Source organism: Mustela nivalis, assembly GCF_964662115.1.
Source record: "Mustela nivalis genome assembly, chromosome: 10".
Lineage (NCBI taxonomy): Eukaryota > Metazoa > Chordata > Mammalia > Carnivora > Mustelidae > Mustela > Mustela nivalis.
The window spans coordinates 7,696,023-7,711,699 of record NC_139029.1 but is presented as its reverse complement, the minus strand read 5'-3'; the positions used below and the strand labels follow the sequence as shown (position 1 = coordinate 7,711,699).

Here is a 15,677-nt window from a genome sequence, read left to right as displayed (position 1 = left end):
CGCCGCCCACCGCCACCCCTCAAGCTAGAAGACTCCTAGCTCCCATAGGCTCTTGATTGCTTGTTGAATGAATGTTAGGATGTCAGTTATGAGACCAGCTGTTTGGAAAGACATCCCACTGGTGGCCCTCACTGTCCCTGTGTCTCTGATGGCACTCTTCTTGCAGGACAGCCCTCCAGCTCCTGGGACCATTTGGCCTGCATAATAAGGGAGCCAGAAGAGCCTAGAAGGTTAAGTCACTGTCCCCAACTATGGGACAGCCCTTGGCCAATGACCAGAATGCCTGGGCCCCCTTGCTTTGCACCAAGCCAGACACTGCGTTCAGTGTCTGCTTCTGGGGATCCCTACCTAAGACGGAGGCCTTCCTCGAACCCCATAAAGATCTGGTTGGACTTGAGGATCTGGGACTATGAAGAACCGGACTCTCTGAACATACCCTCCCCTTTATTTGACACAGGCTCTACTAGCTGTGCCCCCACCTTTCCATTCCCTTTGGAAACTGACATACTGACCACATACACCCAGGGGAAGGCACAGCGCAACCTGCCGTGTGCCAGGGCCTGGTGTGAACAAGAGAACCAGAACTGGGGTTTTTAGTCCCATACCCCAAACGCCACACTTCTCCCCTACCCAAGGCTGCTTCAACCACGGACTTGACGGGATCCTTCTGTCTGGTCCACACTTCCCTATTCCATTCCATACACACTCGTGAACGACATATGGTATTGCTTGGAGGTTTTAAATTCAGGCCAACACTCTCGGATTGCTGATGCCATCCTGGAATCTGTTTTGCTCACAACACAGGGCGACCCGTGTCCACAGAAAGAGGCCTGGTTTATTCCCACAAACTGCCGAGCCACAGCCATACAACGAATGTGCCGCAGATTATTTCTTTGTCTCCTTTTGATGGTGGAGCTGTTTCCGGCTCTCCTGCTAATGGACGTGCAGCCACTCTGGTCCAGAGCACGGGTCCCTTCCCAGGGGTCTCTTCTGGAGCTCTTGCCTCCTGACTGAGGACTCTTTATAAGTCTATTCCCTGAGAGCAGGCACCAGAGTTGAGCCCCACAGCCCTTGCGCGGCGGTAACAGGTACTGAACCCCAGGGCATGGATGGATACAGGAGGGTGGTGGGGTTGTGCACTAGGCCTTGATCTCTCTTGTCTCGGAGACAAGCCAGGATGGCCTGGGAGAGCCAGAGGTCAACACTCGGTCCAGTTGATATAGATTAGGACCCTGGCTTGGGGCTTCTGGACGGGTGTTGGTCCCAGTCGGCCCTGACACCAAGACACAGGGTCTGCCAGGGAGAGGTCGCCCCTCGCCTATTGACCCCACATCATCACAGGATCTAGGAGCAACCCGCCAGCTTCACTGTGGCTTGGGGAGCTGCAGGGCCAGGCACTACACACTTTGTTCACGTCATCACCCCCAGGGCTGGCACTGGCTCTTTTCCAGAAGAAACTGAGGCCAGAGTCATTAAGTCGCTCAAAGGCACACAGTCAGAACGTGGCTGAGGGGGAGGCAAACCCATACCCAAGTCATCGGACCCAGAGACACAGATGCCCCCCCCCCCCCCCCCGCACTGAACAGCGCCCTCTGCTGCTGGGACGGAGGCTAGGCCAAAGCTGGGTTACCAGGCCCCGCACTGAACAGCGCCCTCTGCTGCTGGGACGGAGGCTAGGCCGAAGCTGGGTTACCAGCATGTGTTTCCTCCAGCCACAGCAGGCCGGCCCCTAAGCCCAGCCAGCTTCCCTGCGGATTTAAAGGAGAAATCTTCCCAGGAATGGCAGGTCCAGGCCCCCAGGGCAGCTGGGAGATTAACCATGGCTCAAAACACCCCAGCTACGGATTCCCCAGACCTGAATGCCATGGCCATGGGAAGGGCAGTTGGCGGCCCTGGGGGTTCTCCGGGCTGCAGACGTCTCCTGCCTCCAGCCCCAAGGTCCCCAAGCACCAAGTTACTAGGCATGGGAAGCACAGGGACCTCACTTCCGTGCTGGACTGCTCTGGGGGCTGACCATGACCCAAAGCTCTCAGAGCTTCTGTGGGCAAGGTCAACCAACTGTGGGCAAGGCCTGGCTCAGGTATGGCTGGACAGGGCTGCACGGAGCTGCTAATGGACGTGAGGAAAACGACCACGGTTGCCAGCCTCAGACCAGTGGGGTACCTCAAAGGGAGGGGAGGCCTCAGGGAGTCTGGGACAGGTGTGCATGGGGCTCCTGGCCACTCAGGGCACTTGCCTGGGGTGATGGGGAACAGGAGAACACAGTCCAGGAAAGGGACATGGAGGTCAGGGGCAGCTCTAGAATGCCATCCGAGGCACGAGGAGGGCAAGGCAGCCTGGGCCATCTCTGGGGTCTGCTCCACTGGCCCCTGCACTTGGGCAAAGTGGACTGGCTTCAGTACCCTTGTGGGGAGTGACTCCTGCCCTCTGAGCCTACAAAGGGGTCTGTGGGCGCCTCTGGTGAGTCAATCGTCTGGTAGCCACTGCGCTCCTGTGATGGTCCAAGAAAACCTGGGGGTGGGGGGGAAGGAAAAAACGAAGGGTGAAGACTCACGACAGTCTACTGTAAGTCCAAACCAAGATTCACCAGGAACGACAGTGACAGGGACAGCAGATCCCCCAGCTTTTGGCAGGTGTTCAGCCAATCCTCCCATAACCCCCCAGAGCAGGTATTGGGTGGCCCCACTTTACAGATGGAGAAACTGAGGGTCAAAGAGATGAACTGACTTGCCCCCAGTATGGCGCTTGAAGTGGAGGACACGGAAATTCAAGCCAAGGCAGCATAAGCCCAAAGCCAGTGCTCCTGGCCATGACACTGGGGCCTTCTCAGAGCAGCAAGCATCTGAGCAGAGGGACGACCAGCCCTGGGCTCGCAGGCTCCCCGTCCCCACCCCGGGCACAGTGAACACCATGTTACTGGTCCAGAAAGCCCAGAGCTGGCACAGTGTGCAGAGCCCAGAACCCTGGGATGGGGGTGCAAGGTAGGGGCGAGGGCTCTAAGTGCCCATGCTCTTTGCTCCCCTCCCTGCCCTGCACACTTGACCCTGAACAAATCCCAGGGGCTCTGGGCGCCAGCTCCCTCATCTGCCTAATGGGAGAAATGTTACTGGGCCCCCCCTAACTCCAGGGCAGGCCAGGGCAATGCTGAGATCAGTCCCGGGGAGACCGCAGGCCCCTCTTGCCCTGACCCAGATGCTTCCCTAGGTGGGTCATGGGCCCCTCTGGGCCGCTTTTCTTGGGAGGGAGCAGTGAAAGACCACCGCCCCACTCTCTCCCCACCTCTCCGAGAAAGGAGATGAGCTGTATGTAAGAGAGAACAGGAAAACGGCCCAGCCGCCATGAGCAGGGGGTGTGGGAGGGGCTGCGGTGGGCCTGGCTGAGGTGACCGGGATGTGAGCAGGGCAAATTCAGGGCCAGCTTCGGCCGAGGCTCCATGGCGCACGCCAGCAGCCCCTCTCCATTGGCTACCCAGACCCCACACGGCAGGAGGGCAGGTTCTAGGCCCGCGGCTGGCAGGTGCTGAGAGGAGGGGCCGGCCCCGGGAATGCTGACAGGCCTCAGGCTGCAGGCCGTCCAGAGCCATCGGCGCTGCACTGGCGCTCAGTGCTGGGGTTGAGACTAAGTTCTGGTCCCGCTGCCAACTCTGCCCGCAGTCGGATGCCCGGGAAAGCTCACGGCAGGCGGGGATAGGAGCGCTGGGCTCGTGCAGCAGAGACTGGAGCGTTTATCCCCCGCAGCCTGGTTTTGGGGTTGGCACCAGGCCCTGCCCCCACCGCCCCCGTGCCTTGAGCCCTTGTCCCCCAGGGCAAGGTGAGCTCACTTGGGCTGCAGGTCAGGCAAGACAGAGACAGGAGAGACGTGGGAGACGACGCTGCCAGCACCCTGGCTGGCGAGAGGTCAGTCAGGGAGCCAGCAGGAGGTGGTGGCCTCACCAGTACAGAGCGGGAGCTCACCCCCGCGCTCCCGGTACATGTGGTAGACGAAGCAGCAAGACAAGGGCTTGAGGAGCAGGCTGAGGATGGCCATGCCGGCACCGAAGCGCTGTGTGTCCGTGAAGCTGGCCTGCCGGTAGAAGACGCTGATGTGGACGATGTCCAGGAAGATGGTGGCTGCCAAGCCACCGAGAAACTGCAAGGGTGACCACGTGCCATTAGGGTTTATGCCCTCCCTGATGCTCCGTCCCGCGTTCACGGCTGCCCTACCACGTACACCAGATGGAAGCTCCGTCCCTGCCCACCTGTGTCCTTAGATCTTGCTGGAAAACAGATCGGCTAGCTGGCAGGACCCAGGTCTGGACCAGGCAGGACCACTCCCCCTGTGACGTGGGGCACCAGACTTGGTTCTAGAACCTTCGAAATGAAGGTCCCTTAGAGTTCACTCAATCCATCTGCACCATGGGAGCCCCCTTCTCAGTCATCCCGACAGGCCTGCGTGGGAGCTCTTGTTGCCCCTCGGGGCTGTGTCTGCTCTGACCTCACGAGGTACAGGAGCTCCCTCTCCATGGGGCTCCCACCACAGCCCTCCCCACTAATAGGGCCCTAGAAGTGGGTTACCAGGGACATGCTCCAGTGCCCTTGAGGAGGAGCCAAGCTGGGGCGCCTCGGGGGACCCACCCGTGCTTCCTTCGGGGAAGGCAACCAGCAGACTCAGGGTTCTCGGAGTCCCGCAGGCCGAGAAGTGGGTCAGGCTAGTGAGGACACACCTGGGCTGGTAGCTGGGGACGGCTTCTTCACAAGGCTTAAGAAATGGAAAATAGGGGGCAAGGTGCGGGGCCCCTTCCTTACAAGGAAGAGACAGGACTGGGATGGGTGAGGGGGCAAGAGTGGGGGCCACGGACCACCCTGCTCCCCCCGCCTCACCAGACTCATGGCGTCGACGGAGTCCCGCTGAGCCACGGCCCACACGCCCACCGCCAGGATGGTGAAGTTGGCCCAGGGGTAAGGGCCGGAGAACGTGATGCAGCCCCTATGGGAAGGAGCACCCGGGTCATGTCAGGTGACCGCCCCACAGGGGCCCACCCCTTCCCCTCCCGCAGGCCCTTCTTCCCCGCTTCTGAGTCCCGGGCCCTCTGCGAGGAGGCCACAGGGCACTTGCTCTCCTCCTCCCCAGCTGGGTCCTGGAAATGTCAGCAAAGCCCACTGCCTGTACTTCCCAAGTGGATCCCAAATCGAGCCACATCCCTCCGGCTCCAAAACCCCATCCTCTCCGGCCAGGATTTGTCACCGCAGCCTCTCCCCACGGGCCTCCTTACTTCTACTCCTGCCCACCCAGGCCCTTCTCCAAACAGCCAGGAGTCGTGTAAATCTGGGGACGTCACTCCGCGGCTGAGAGTCTCCCCCAGTTTTCCTTCCCACTTGCAATAAAATACAGACTCGTCCCGTGGCCCGAGGAGCCCCGTGGGCCGTGGCCTGTGATGCAGCTGTCGCCCCCTTGTTCCTCCAGCCACTTCCCGCACGGCGTCCTCTTCCCTGAACACAGCCCTGTCCTGTTAGTCTCAGCCCCCACGTGGACGCCGAGACTCTTTCCCCAACCACCTAGTTTTAAATACCAGCTTGTGACTTCCTATTTTATTTTTTAGGGCATCGTTACCAACTACCATCTGATAGGTTTACTTCTTGGCTCGTCAACCCAGTGAAAATATTAGTTAACACAGAGCCCCTAAAAAATGTCCCGCATGGTTCTCGATGCTTTAAATGAACTCACTTATGTGCATTTATGTTAGCAACTCTAGAAAGGAGGCATGATTATTATCCCCATTTTAAAGATGAGGCAACTAAGGCATGGAGAGATCAAGGAACTTGCCCCAGGCCACACAGCTTCTAAGGGGCGGGGATGGCATTTGAATCCAGACAGCGGGGCTCCAGAGGCCTGCCACGCCCTCACCCACAGTAGTCATGGGGGCTCCCGGCACGCAGTGGGGCGCCTCATTAACTTACTTGACTCTGAAGCGAACCCCACAGAGAATGTAAGCAAAGCTGTGAAGTGTAGAACAAGACTCGGCTTGATAGTCTTTGAATAAGTCACCTGCCTTTTTGGTTTTCTGGTTTTAAAGAAGCTAGTGCGGGGCAGGTTGGGGGGCGCCCAGACCACAGCTCAGAATCTTCAGGGGTATGACTGAGAAGTCTATTCAGACCTTGCTTCCCCCAGTCATTAGCCATGACCTTCATCGTCTGCTTTATTCCCAGCCATTTTACACGTGCAGCGTACAACGAGGTTGGCAACACGCCCACGGAAGCCAGCGGTCTCCAGTCCTGCTTCGGCAGGGCAATGGCCCCGCGGCTCAGCAGGTGAAACAGACAGTAATCATGACATCAGTCCGCAATGCTCGAGCCTCCCTCTGTCGCAGGCCCCGGGGAGTGTCGGATGAACACAACCTGCTTCTCCCACAGGGCCCCTGAGGGCTGTGTCAGCCTTACACCCATTTTACAGATGGAAACCTAAGAAGGACCACGGCTCACCCAGGACCTCGCCAGGTCCATCTGAATCCCGAGTCTGCCGTCTCTGGGCAGGAGTGTGATGTAAGAGTGCGGCCCACCCCTAAGCAAGTGACCCCACCCCGGGTCTAGGCTCATGAAGTATCTACTTGCTGAGCCGGCTCCGGGACGCCCTCAGGAAATGTTAGTGGTTATTACAGTTTCTAAAATGGGGCTTTCACCATCCAATGACCTCACAAGGTAACTAGGAAGGTGAGTCATGCTCTCATTTTAGTTGACAAAATGACTCAGGGGTCTAAGTGATGGACCCAAGGTCAAAGACACACAGAGCTCTAGCTGGCAAACACCCCCCGCTGCCTTGGGGAGTCCAGCAGGCTATGTGAGACTAGCCCCTTGGCTTTAGCACCTCATACCTTCCAGATACAAAGGCTTTAGGGGAGGCACCAGAGTCACGCCAAGCCCCTAAAAAAGGCCTGGGCATGTCTGGAGGAGGATCTGAGCTGTGGGGACTGTCCCGGGCCAGCCACCTCCCCTAGGATGAAGACTTAAAGCTTCTGGGTGGGGGGGAGGGGTGATGGCAGAGGCTTCTGGAAAATGCCTGCCCCTCAGACATTCTTGGGACCTGGGGAGCTTGCTGATGACATTCTTGACAAAGGTGTTATTTAGTTCTGGAACTGGCAGGGAGACACGTGGATGAGAGCCCGGGGGGTGGGGGGGATGTGGACCCGGATCCCAGGGAGACAGGAGGACACAGGAGTGGACACCTGCGAAGTCACTCACCAGGTCGTCAGCAGCCAGTGAACCAGCAGGATCATCTGCGGGAAGGAAAGAAAAGAATGAGGAGTGACACACCATCTGGGGAGAGGGGGGGCGAGCTTCTGGAGGCAGAACACACAGGAAGCCCCCGTCTAGCACCTAACAGGGCTTTACAAATGTCTGTTAAAACAAAACAAAAACAAGAGAACACCAGCGACAGTGAGCAAAGCTGGCGTGAAGGAGGAAGAGCGCAGGTCAGGCCAGGGGGAGCCGCCACAGGGCTCTGCCCTACTCCCTTGGGGCAGCAGACACCCACACCCCCTCCTGCTTCACAGTCAGCGCTGGCATCAGAGGATATACCTGGACTGGACCCGGCTGGGGGGGGGGAGGGGCGGCGTGGGACTCACAAGAGGCTGGTTCCTTGGCACACCGGAGCTGGGGTACGGTATGGGGCACAGGCGTTGTCTGCCCCGTGCATCAAGAGAGCACTAGAGGCAAAAGGGGAAAAACAGGATGAGGGAGCAGGAGACCAGGGGAAGAGGCGGGCCTTGAGGGCCTCAGCAGGGAGTGTGGATTTCATTCTAAATGCAGGGAGGGAAGCCATGGAAGGCTTTTCTGCAAGCAAGGAACTTGGTAGGGCTTAAAAAAAAAAAAAAAATCCCTCTGGCTTTTTTCTAGATTTCTGCACCATTCCACAAACCCTTTCATTGTCCCATATGTCCTTAAAATCACAACCCTTTTTACTAGAACTTGTCTCTACTCCTGGTAATCAGAAGGGCCCTTCTTGGAAAGCAGATAAAGGAGGAGGCAGCAGATGCTCTGGGGAGGGGAGGGCAGCTGTTGGCTGGAGCTTCTGAAAGAGGAGGCCGGTCTGTGCTCAGGGACGGGCAGGGACCACCCAGGCCAAAGGGAGGAGAGCAAGGTGTTCCAGAGGGGGTGCGTGGGCAGACCAATGGGGAGACAGGACCCAGAGCCCCAAAGAGGAGGAGGGGGTGGGCCCGAATCGGCAGGGGACCAGAAGTCCTGAGTCAGGAGCTTCCATGGGGTCCCAGTGGTAGACGAGGGACCTTGAAGGAGTTACTCAAGTGACTAAGGGCATTAAGCTGGGAGGGGGGTTGCCAAGAGCCCGGGGCGGGAGCAGTGTCCCAGCCTGGAAGTGAGGGCAGACACAGCAAGGGTGTGCAGTGAACAGCCCAGGCTTCCAGACCGGTGAAAGGGCAGAAGTGTGGCTTGCACCTGTAGGAAAGAACTCTGGCTGTGGAGGGGAAAGCCCTCCGAGAAGAGGTACTATTTATCGTACACTTGCTCTGCGCCAAACGCCTCGCGCCCCCTTCTTCGGGCCTCACAAAAGCCTCTGGAGCAGACACCATGATTGTGCCCGTTTCACAGATGGGAAAACTAGACTCCAAGGAAAATTAAGCTGATCCAGATTCCACCCATGGTGTGCAGTGAGACTCGAGTTCAAGTGTAAGTCTGACTCCGCTGCTCCCAACCTTCACACGGCAGGGGGAGACTGGGCTTTCAGCGGAGGGGAGCTTGCGACAAACGAGGACGTTTTCTGCACGTGGGGGGAAGCTCAAATCGGAGCAGGCCGGGACGTTCCACCTTCACCCCCAGGCCCCGCGCCAGCGAACCCAAAGACACCGTGGCTCGAAAGCAAGGCGTTAGGCTGGGAGAAGGGCTCTGCAAGGACCAGTGCCCCTGACGAACCACGTCTACACCACAGAAGGCTGGCTCTAGACAGCAGCTCCGTGACCGGCTACCCCTCTTTGCTCTGGACGTTTCCTAAGTGTGGCCACCACGCTGTGTTCTGTACGCGGACGTGCTTAACCCTCACAGCCCACGGAAGCCCATTTACAGCTGAGGAAGTGGGAGGCTCGGAGGCGAGTGACTTGCCCACGGTCACATAGCTGCCCCGTGGCAGAGCCACAACTCAAACCTGACTGTGATCCTGGTGCTGCCTGACCACAAGGCCTCTCTGGGGCTGGGCGGGTATGTTCCTCCCGTTATGAAGACAGGGAGATCGAGGGAGAGGAGGCTTAGTCGGCCGTGGATTTCTTTTCCCAGAGGCTCGTGAGACAGGATGAAATGGCGCTAAGTTTCTCAAACATTTCACCCGGCATGGAACATTCTGGAAACAAACGAATGTAGCTGGATGGAAGACAGTGGAAGACAGACAGGAAGCTGGGGGTGGACAGGACCAGGCCTGGGGGTTGTGGGGAAGAATTCTGATCTTTATCTCAAGAGCCAACCACTACCCCCTCTGTCTTCACAGGAAACCCTGCCCACAGAAGGGAGAAACCCTGCCTCAAAGACCATAGCATATGACAAGCCGCGGTGGTCCCGGTGTCCGGCTTTCAGACTAAGAGAAGACACCGAGGAAGGGAGCACGGGGGAGGCAGCTCACATGAACACCTTCCTTCTGAAAATCAACACCTGAGCCTTGCCTGCTGTTGGCTTGTGTTCCAGAAACCGTCTTCATTTCCAAGTGCTCTGGTTCTCACACCCCGACCACGCACACCACGGGTTTTTAACACGTGGGTGCTTCTTGTCCCTGCAGAGCCCTGCAAGCCTATGGGGAAAGGGCTCTGTGTCACCTGTGAGACAAAGATTTAGCCAAGAGCCAGAGAGACCTGTAACATGCAGTAAGCGGCTGCCCGAAGTCCAAAACTCAGCCACCTGTTTGGGAAGAGCGCAACCTGGAAATACAGAGGATCCCTAAGGACATACTGTGTCCCCTCCGTGTGCCCTCACTTTTGTTTTATAGTTAAGAAACTTAGCAGCTTTTGATCACATCTCTTAAGCCCCTGGGAATAGAAACCCCCAGAAGACAAAGTCTCCTCTTCCTCCGTCTCCCCATCTTTGTCATGGGAGGGCATAGCCACCCAGGCCTACAGAGGCCTGCTGTCCAGGAGTGCTCCAACCAGCGACCGAGCCAAATGGGCCCAGCTCTTCCCGACACAGGAGGGAACAGTGACTCATCTCAGCACAAAGGACTGTCTGCCAACTGCTGGGGAGGTTTCCGGTAACCAAGGGGACACCCGGGATTCTCAGGTACGGCCTGAGAGACTGGGGGAGGGAGGCCCTGGCCTCTGAGAATGTGACTGGGCAGCCCTTCCCGGCGGGGCCAGAGCAAAGACAGACCGGAGCTCCTGGACTCTTCATATAGTGCTCGGCGCCCGGGGGCTGCCTGGTTCTTCCCCAGAAGACGGGGAAGGAGAGGGCGGATGAGGCAAAGCAGGCAGGGTTGTAGGTGCTGGAGTGGAGGCCTGGGTTCTGGTCCAGGGGTCATGTCCCTTTGTGTCTGTGCCCCAGGTTTGGTCTCTGAAATGGAGGCAATCCCTTTCCTCCCCCGCTCCCACCTGCTCTCCCTCAAGCACAGAGACAGGTGTCTCACGGTCCCTGTACGAATCCACGGAATGACCACGTCATGACCGTAAGTACCCGTATGGAACAGGCATCCTGTGTTAACAGCGTCAACAACACAACTCCTGGTACCAGGCGGGACCTGCCTGCCATGTGTCTGCACTGCCCTGAACACTTGGCCACCACGTGGGACGGGGGGGGGGGGCAGTCATGTTCTGTTACTGAGGAAGATACTGAGGCAGCGGGAGATTAAGCAATCGGCCCACACGTGACGCTTACAGAAAGAGAGCTCAGAGCCAAGTGCCCCACTCGCTCTATCTGGTCTGACTTTTTCTGCTACTAGAAATGTACTGCCCCACCAGCTCCGGGACCACGGGATCCTCCTCCTATCACCCTAGAAGGTAGGGTTTATTTTTATCTTCTTTGTACCGTGAGGAAAGGATCCTCAGAGAAGTTAGGAGACCTGCTCAAGGTCACGCAGCTAGTAAGCGGTCATGACTATGCTTTGCCATCAGGATCTCGAAGAGTAAGGGAAGGGAGGAGGGAAATGAGGAGGTTTAACCAGAAGGGAAGGCTAAGGAGAAGCCGAGGGGACATGGGGACCAGGACTCAGACCCTTCGTCTGCTACTGAAGGGCCCAGGGGCGAATGGAGTGGAAGGAGACTTCCTAGACAGGCGGTGGACAGACCTACGGTCAACAGACAGATCAGTAGGGGGAATCCAGTTCTTAGTCCTGTGTAAACACAGCCCGTTACATGAGGTAGAAAGGTCCCCAAGGATAGCTGAGGCTGAGACGCAAGTCAGGAACGCCATGCCAGGGAGGCAGAGTCGGGCAGTGGGCAACGAAGTCAGATATGCAGATTTGGTCCCAGGGAGCCGGGGCTCCATGACCGTGGACGCTGTGTGATCTTGGGCAAGGCACCTGACCTCGCGGAACTGCCGTTTGCCCTTTTATGAAGTAGGGACCATCACGCCTGTGTCACGAGCTGTTCTGTGGATCTAGTGGTACAGGGAGGTGGAGAGGCGTGCGAAACACACAACACAGTGCCCGCCGGGTAGTCAGCCCTCAGTGCGCGGCCATTCTCATCACCGCCATTAGGAAGTCGGCTTGCTGAGTCCTTAACCAAATGCTACACTGCTCCCTGGGCCTTTTTTTTTTTTAAGATTATTTATTTATTTATTTATTTGACAGAGAGAGAGAGATCACAAGTAGGCAGAGAGGCAGGCAGAGAGAGAGAGAGGAGGAAGCAGGCTCCCTGCTGAGCAGAGAGCCCGATGCGGGACTCGATCCCAGGACCCTGAGATCATGACCTGAACCGAAGGCAGCGGCTTTACCCACTGAGCCACCCAGGCGCCCCTCCCTGGGCCTTTTTTCACAAGACCTCCTGAGCCCCAGTCTGCTCCTTTCTAAGCTTGTCAAATGTCCTTTCTCCCAGATGGGACTCAGTTAGGGCCCTCTGTGTGAAGAGACTGGGGCAGCTGTTTCTGATCACTGGCACGACTGACCGCTCTGGCGGGGCTGAGCATGAACAGGATTCAACCAAATACCACGGAATATGAAATGAGGGAAGGCAGGTCCACAGGGTGCGCTCTCCCAGCTCCCGGGCAGCCCTGATCTCACAACATCCCACTTAAGAGACTACAAGCAAGGAGTCGACAGCTGCCCTCCCTAGAGTGGCCAGATTTAACAACAAAAATACAAGACGCCCAGTTAGTTTTGAATTTTGGTTAATAAGCCTTTTGTTAGTATGACCCAAATATTGCCTAGCATATACTTATGCTGAAAAATTGTCCACTGTTGATCTGAAATTCAATTTCAACAGGATGTCCTTTATGTTCCTGGAAACCTTGGCCCTTCAGGGCCTCCAAGCACTGACTTATTTCTGATTAGTAGCAGCTAAAACCTTTGGAAACACAGGGTCCTGTCTCCTAAGCCAAGGGAAGGGCCCCCCGTTTCACTCTGGGGCAGAGAATGCCAGCACAGCTCATACCTGTGGGTGTGCTTGGACTGTAGCCCCATAAAGTTGCTCAAAAACAAACAAACAAACAAACAAACCCCGAAAACCAAAAAAGTCCCAAACAGACTAAGCCCTTCCAGTGGATGGAAACCATCAAAGCCAAAGCCAGCCCTAACTGGTGGCCAGGAAAGGGCAAGGCTTTGAAGTCTGACCCCAGTCGGTTCAAAGCCGGACTCTGCCACTTAATCCCTGTGGGACTTTGGCAAATTACTTATCTGCCCCAGCTGAAGTTTGCTCAGGAGTAAAAAAGGTGACAATATCAGCTTTCTCAGAAGGTGGCTGGGATCAAATGAACGGCCTGGCACCCCACAGATGCTCCAGGAACCAGGGCTCCCTGCCCTCTCCGTTTCACCTGATGCTGTCTTAGGAATGATTTTAGGCAAAACTCTCATCAGCGAAAAGGCAGGGGGCACTGACTCCAGACACTGCCTGGAACACAGCGAATGCTGATACGAACAAACCTCGGTTTCCTGCTATAAATCGAACTGGCTGGAAGCCTCTGGGAGGGAAATGAGGATAAGGGAATTCTGCCCCGTGAAGTCTAGTAACCCACGCGTGGATCACGTGTACTTTTGTGCTCCTCTGTCCCTCAGAGGCCTTCCGTGCTGGGTACCACGTGTGCTAAGTGCTTTGTCACTGGAAGTAAAAGGGCGTTTTTGGATACAGTCTCAAGGGGACAGCACCGTGACCCCAAATGGCAGGTTTGGGCCAACGTTCACACCCGCCTGACCAAAGCTAAAGGCCCCAGCCCCTCTGGGGCCCGCGCAGCCCCGAAGCAGAGCCCGCCGGGGGCGGGGACAAAATGAAGAAGCCGCGGGCACCCAGGAGCTGAGGACATGCCACAGGAAATGAAGACACCCCAGGAAGCTTCGCAGTGTCTCCCTAAAGGCACAAAGTTGGGGTTTTCTGCGTCTAAGTAACTTCTATTGGAGTTCCTGTTTCTTACGAAATTAGGACGCTGGATTTAAGCGCTTTGGAAACCACTGGTCTGGGCATTTCGGGTTTTCTTAAGCTGATGAAGCCGACGAAGCAGCGCGGCGGCGCTGGCCGTGCAGGTGGACCGTCCAGCCCCTCTTTCGGCGACGGGCAGGTGTCCGCCGCCGGGACCCTCCCCCCCCCCCCGGGGCTCTCAGGGCCCGCCCCCACCCCGCGGCTCCCTCCCTCCCTCTCTCCAGCGGAATTCTGGGCGCGCAGGCCCGAGCGATCCTCGGGCTCCCGCGGGGCAAGCGGCCGGAGGCGCCCAAGCCAGAAAGGGGAACCGGCGGCCCTTTCCCTCCTCCGCCGCCTCCAGCTCGCCCTCCGTCTTCCTGCGGGCCTTTCCCTGGATCCCTCTCCCTGCGACGGCCGGTCTGCTCACCCCCTTCCCACCCGGGGTCCACGTCTCCCGCTGTCTCCCCACCACCCCCTCCTGCCCCGAGCTGTCGACCCTCTCCCTTCTGAAATCCTTCTTGAAAAAAATCAAACGTCCCCCCCCCCCACCCCGCCCGCCCCGGCCACACACTTTGGGGGACCCGCCCTGCCCGCACCGCGCCCTGCCCGTCTCCACCTTCAGGTTCACGGCAGGCAGCTCCATCCCGACCCCAGCGGAGGGCACCTGCGCGGCAACCGCGGGGGCTCCTGGGCTCCGAACTCGGGAAACAAACTTGCCGGGCCCCGCCCCGCCCCGCCCGGCCACGTGAGGCAGGTCACGTGATCGCAGACCCGGTTGCTAGGAGACGGCGTCCCGCCGCTCGCGCCCTCCTCCGGGTTTTTCTGGCTCTTGCTGCCTCCCACGCAGTTCCGCGGGCTGCTGGAGAGTGTGGGGTTCTGTGTCGCAAAGGGCGCAGGATCTTGCTTGGTTCGTATTTCCACAGATGCTCTGATGGGACCACCCGCAGCCGAAGAGCTCGGGGGAACGTCCAGGCGCCAAGGGCTGATGTCTCACCCCGGAGGGCATCCTCTCTCCTTCCTCCGTCCTCGCTTCTAAGGGGAGACGTTGAGGATACCTACCTCTTAGGATCCTTGTGAGGTTGGATGAACTCATTCATGTTGTCGGTGAAAAAATTATTCTGACACTTGCTGGAGCGGTAAGGGAGAGTTTATTCAGGACTGTTGCCAGAGGGGTATTGCAGTAGGGGGAGAGTGCGGAAACTCGCTTTCCGGGACAGACAGCACAGGCGCAGACGGAGGGACCGATGGGTGGGAAATACCGAGAGGAGATGTAAAGGATGGGGAGATTTTTGCTAAACAGCAGGATTCTTGCTAGAAGCAGCCCCGGACTTAGACACCAAAGATGGGGGATGGGGAACTTGATCAGATCTGGAGGGTGACCAGTTATCTAGGGTGGGGGGGGGGATCCTCGCTCAACTGACTCAGTAGGATTCTTGCTAAAACCGGATCCTGCAGTCTCAGCAAGGACAGGCTGAACAGAGAAGGCCAAGCCTAGCTTAGAAGAGGGCTCAGAGGAACCTAACGAAAATTTGGTCAAGGATAGTGTCTTTGTCAAGGTCAAGTGCCCAGAACAGCACCTGCCACGTAGTAAATGAGCAGTATAGACGAGCTATTGTTATTATCAATACAGAAGGTCATTATCGATAGGATGGTTGGAGTCCACTGGAATCTGTATACCAAAAACTTTAGGAAAATTTAGCTGGAAAGCCAGCAGGAAACCTATAGGACACACCTGTCTCCAGAAGGAAGGAAAATGGAGAACAAACAGATTTTATCTAAACATGGTCTACCCCTCAATTGTAAATGGGAAGAATCGAGGAAAGAAAAAGCTGTCTTAAAACAGACACATGGATCAATGGGACAGAACAGAGAGCCCAGAAATAGACCCTCAACACTATGGTCAACTAATCTCTGACAAAAGAGGAAGGAATATCCAATGGAAAAAAGACAGCCTCTTCAACAAATGGTGCTGGGAAAATTGGACAGCCACATGAAGAAAAATGAAATTGGACCATTTCCTTACACCACACATGAAAATAGACTCAAAATGGATGAAGGACCTTAATGTGAGAAAGGAAGCCATCAAAATCCTTGAGGAGAACACAGGCAGCAACCTCTTCGTCCTCAGCCACAGCAACTTCTTCCTAGGAACATCGCCAAAGTTAAGAGAAGC

At 57.0% G+C, this 15,677-nt stretch overlaps 1 protein-coding gene across 6 annotated transcripts; it reads right to left on the bottom strand.

The window, feature by feature from the left end:
* Positions 1-2,203: 2,203 nt before the first annotated feature.
* Positions 2,204-14,252, bottom strand: AGTRAP (angiotensin II receptor associated protein). 6 transcript variants are annotated; one of them, XM_082685416.1, is made up of 6 exons: positions 14,121-14,252; positions 7,215-7,249; positions 4,860-4,965; positions 4,238-4,315; positions 3,954-4,128; positions 2,204-2,511 (listed from the first exon to the last, which is right to left on the bottom strand). In XM_082685416.1, exons 1-6 carry the CDS (start codon positions 14,145-14,147, stop codon positions 2,396-2,398), a joined length of 537 nt encoding a protein of 178 aa, XP_082541542.1. In that variant the 5' UTR covers positions 14,148-14,252; the 3' UTR covers positions 2,204-2,395. The 6 variants fall into 6 exon arrangements, with proteins under 6 accessions (XP_082541542.1, XP_082541544.1, XP_082541541.1 ...); XM_082685418.1 differs by lacking the exon at positions 4,238-4,315 and adding an exon at positions 4,614-4,737 and having other exon boundaries at positions 3,933-4,128; positions 14,121-14,248; XM_082685415.1 differs by having other exon boundaries at positions 3,933-4,128; positions 14,121-14,246.
* Between the last annotated feature and the right edge of the window lie 1,425 nt (positions 14,253-15,677).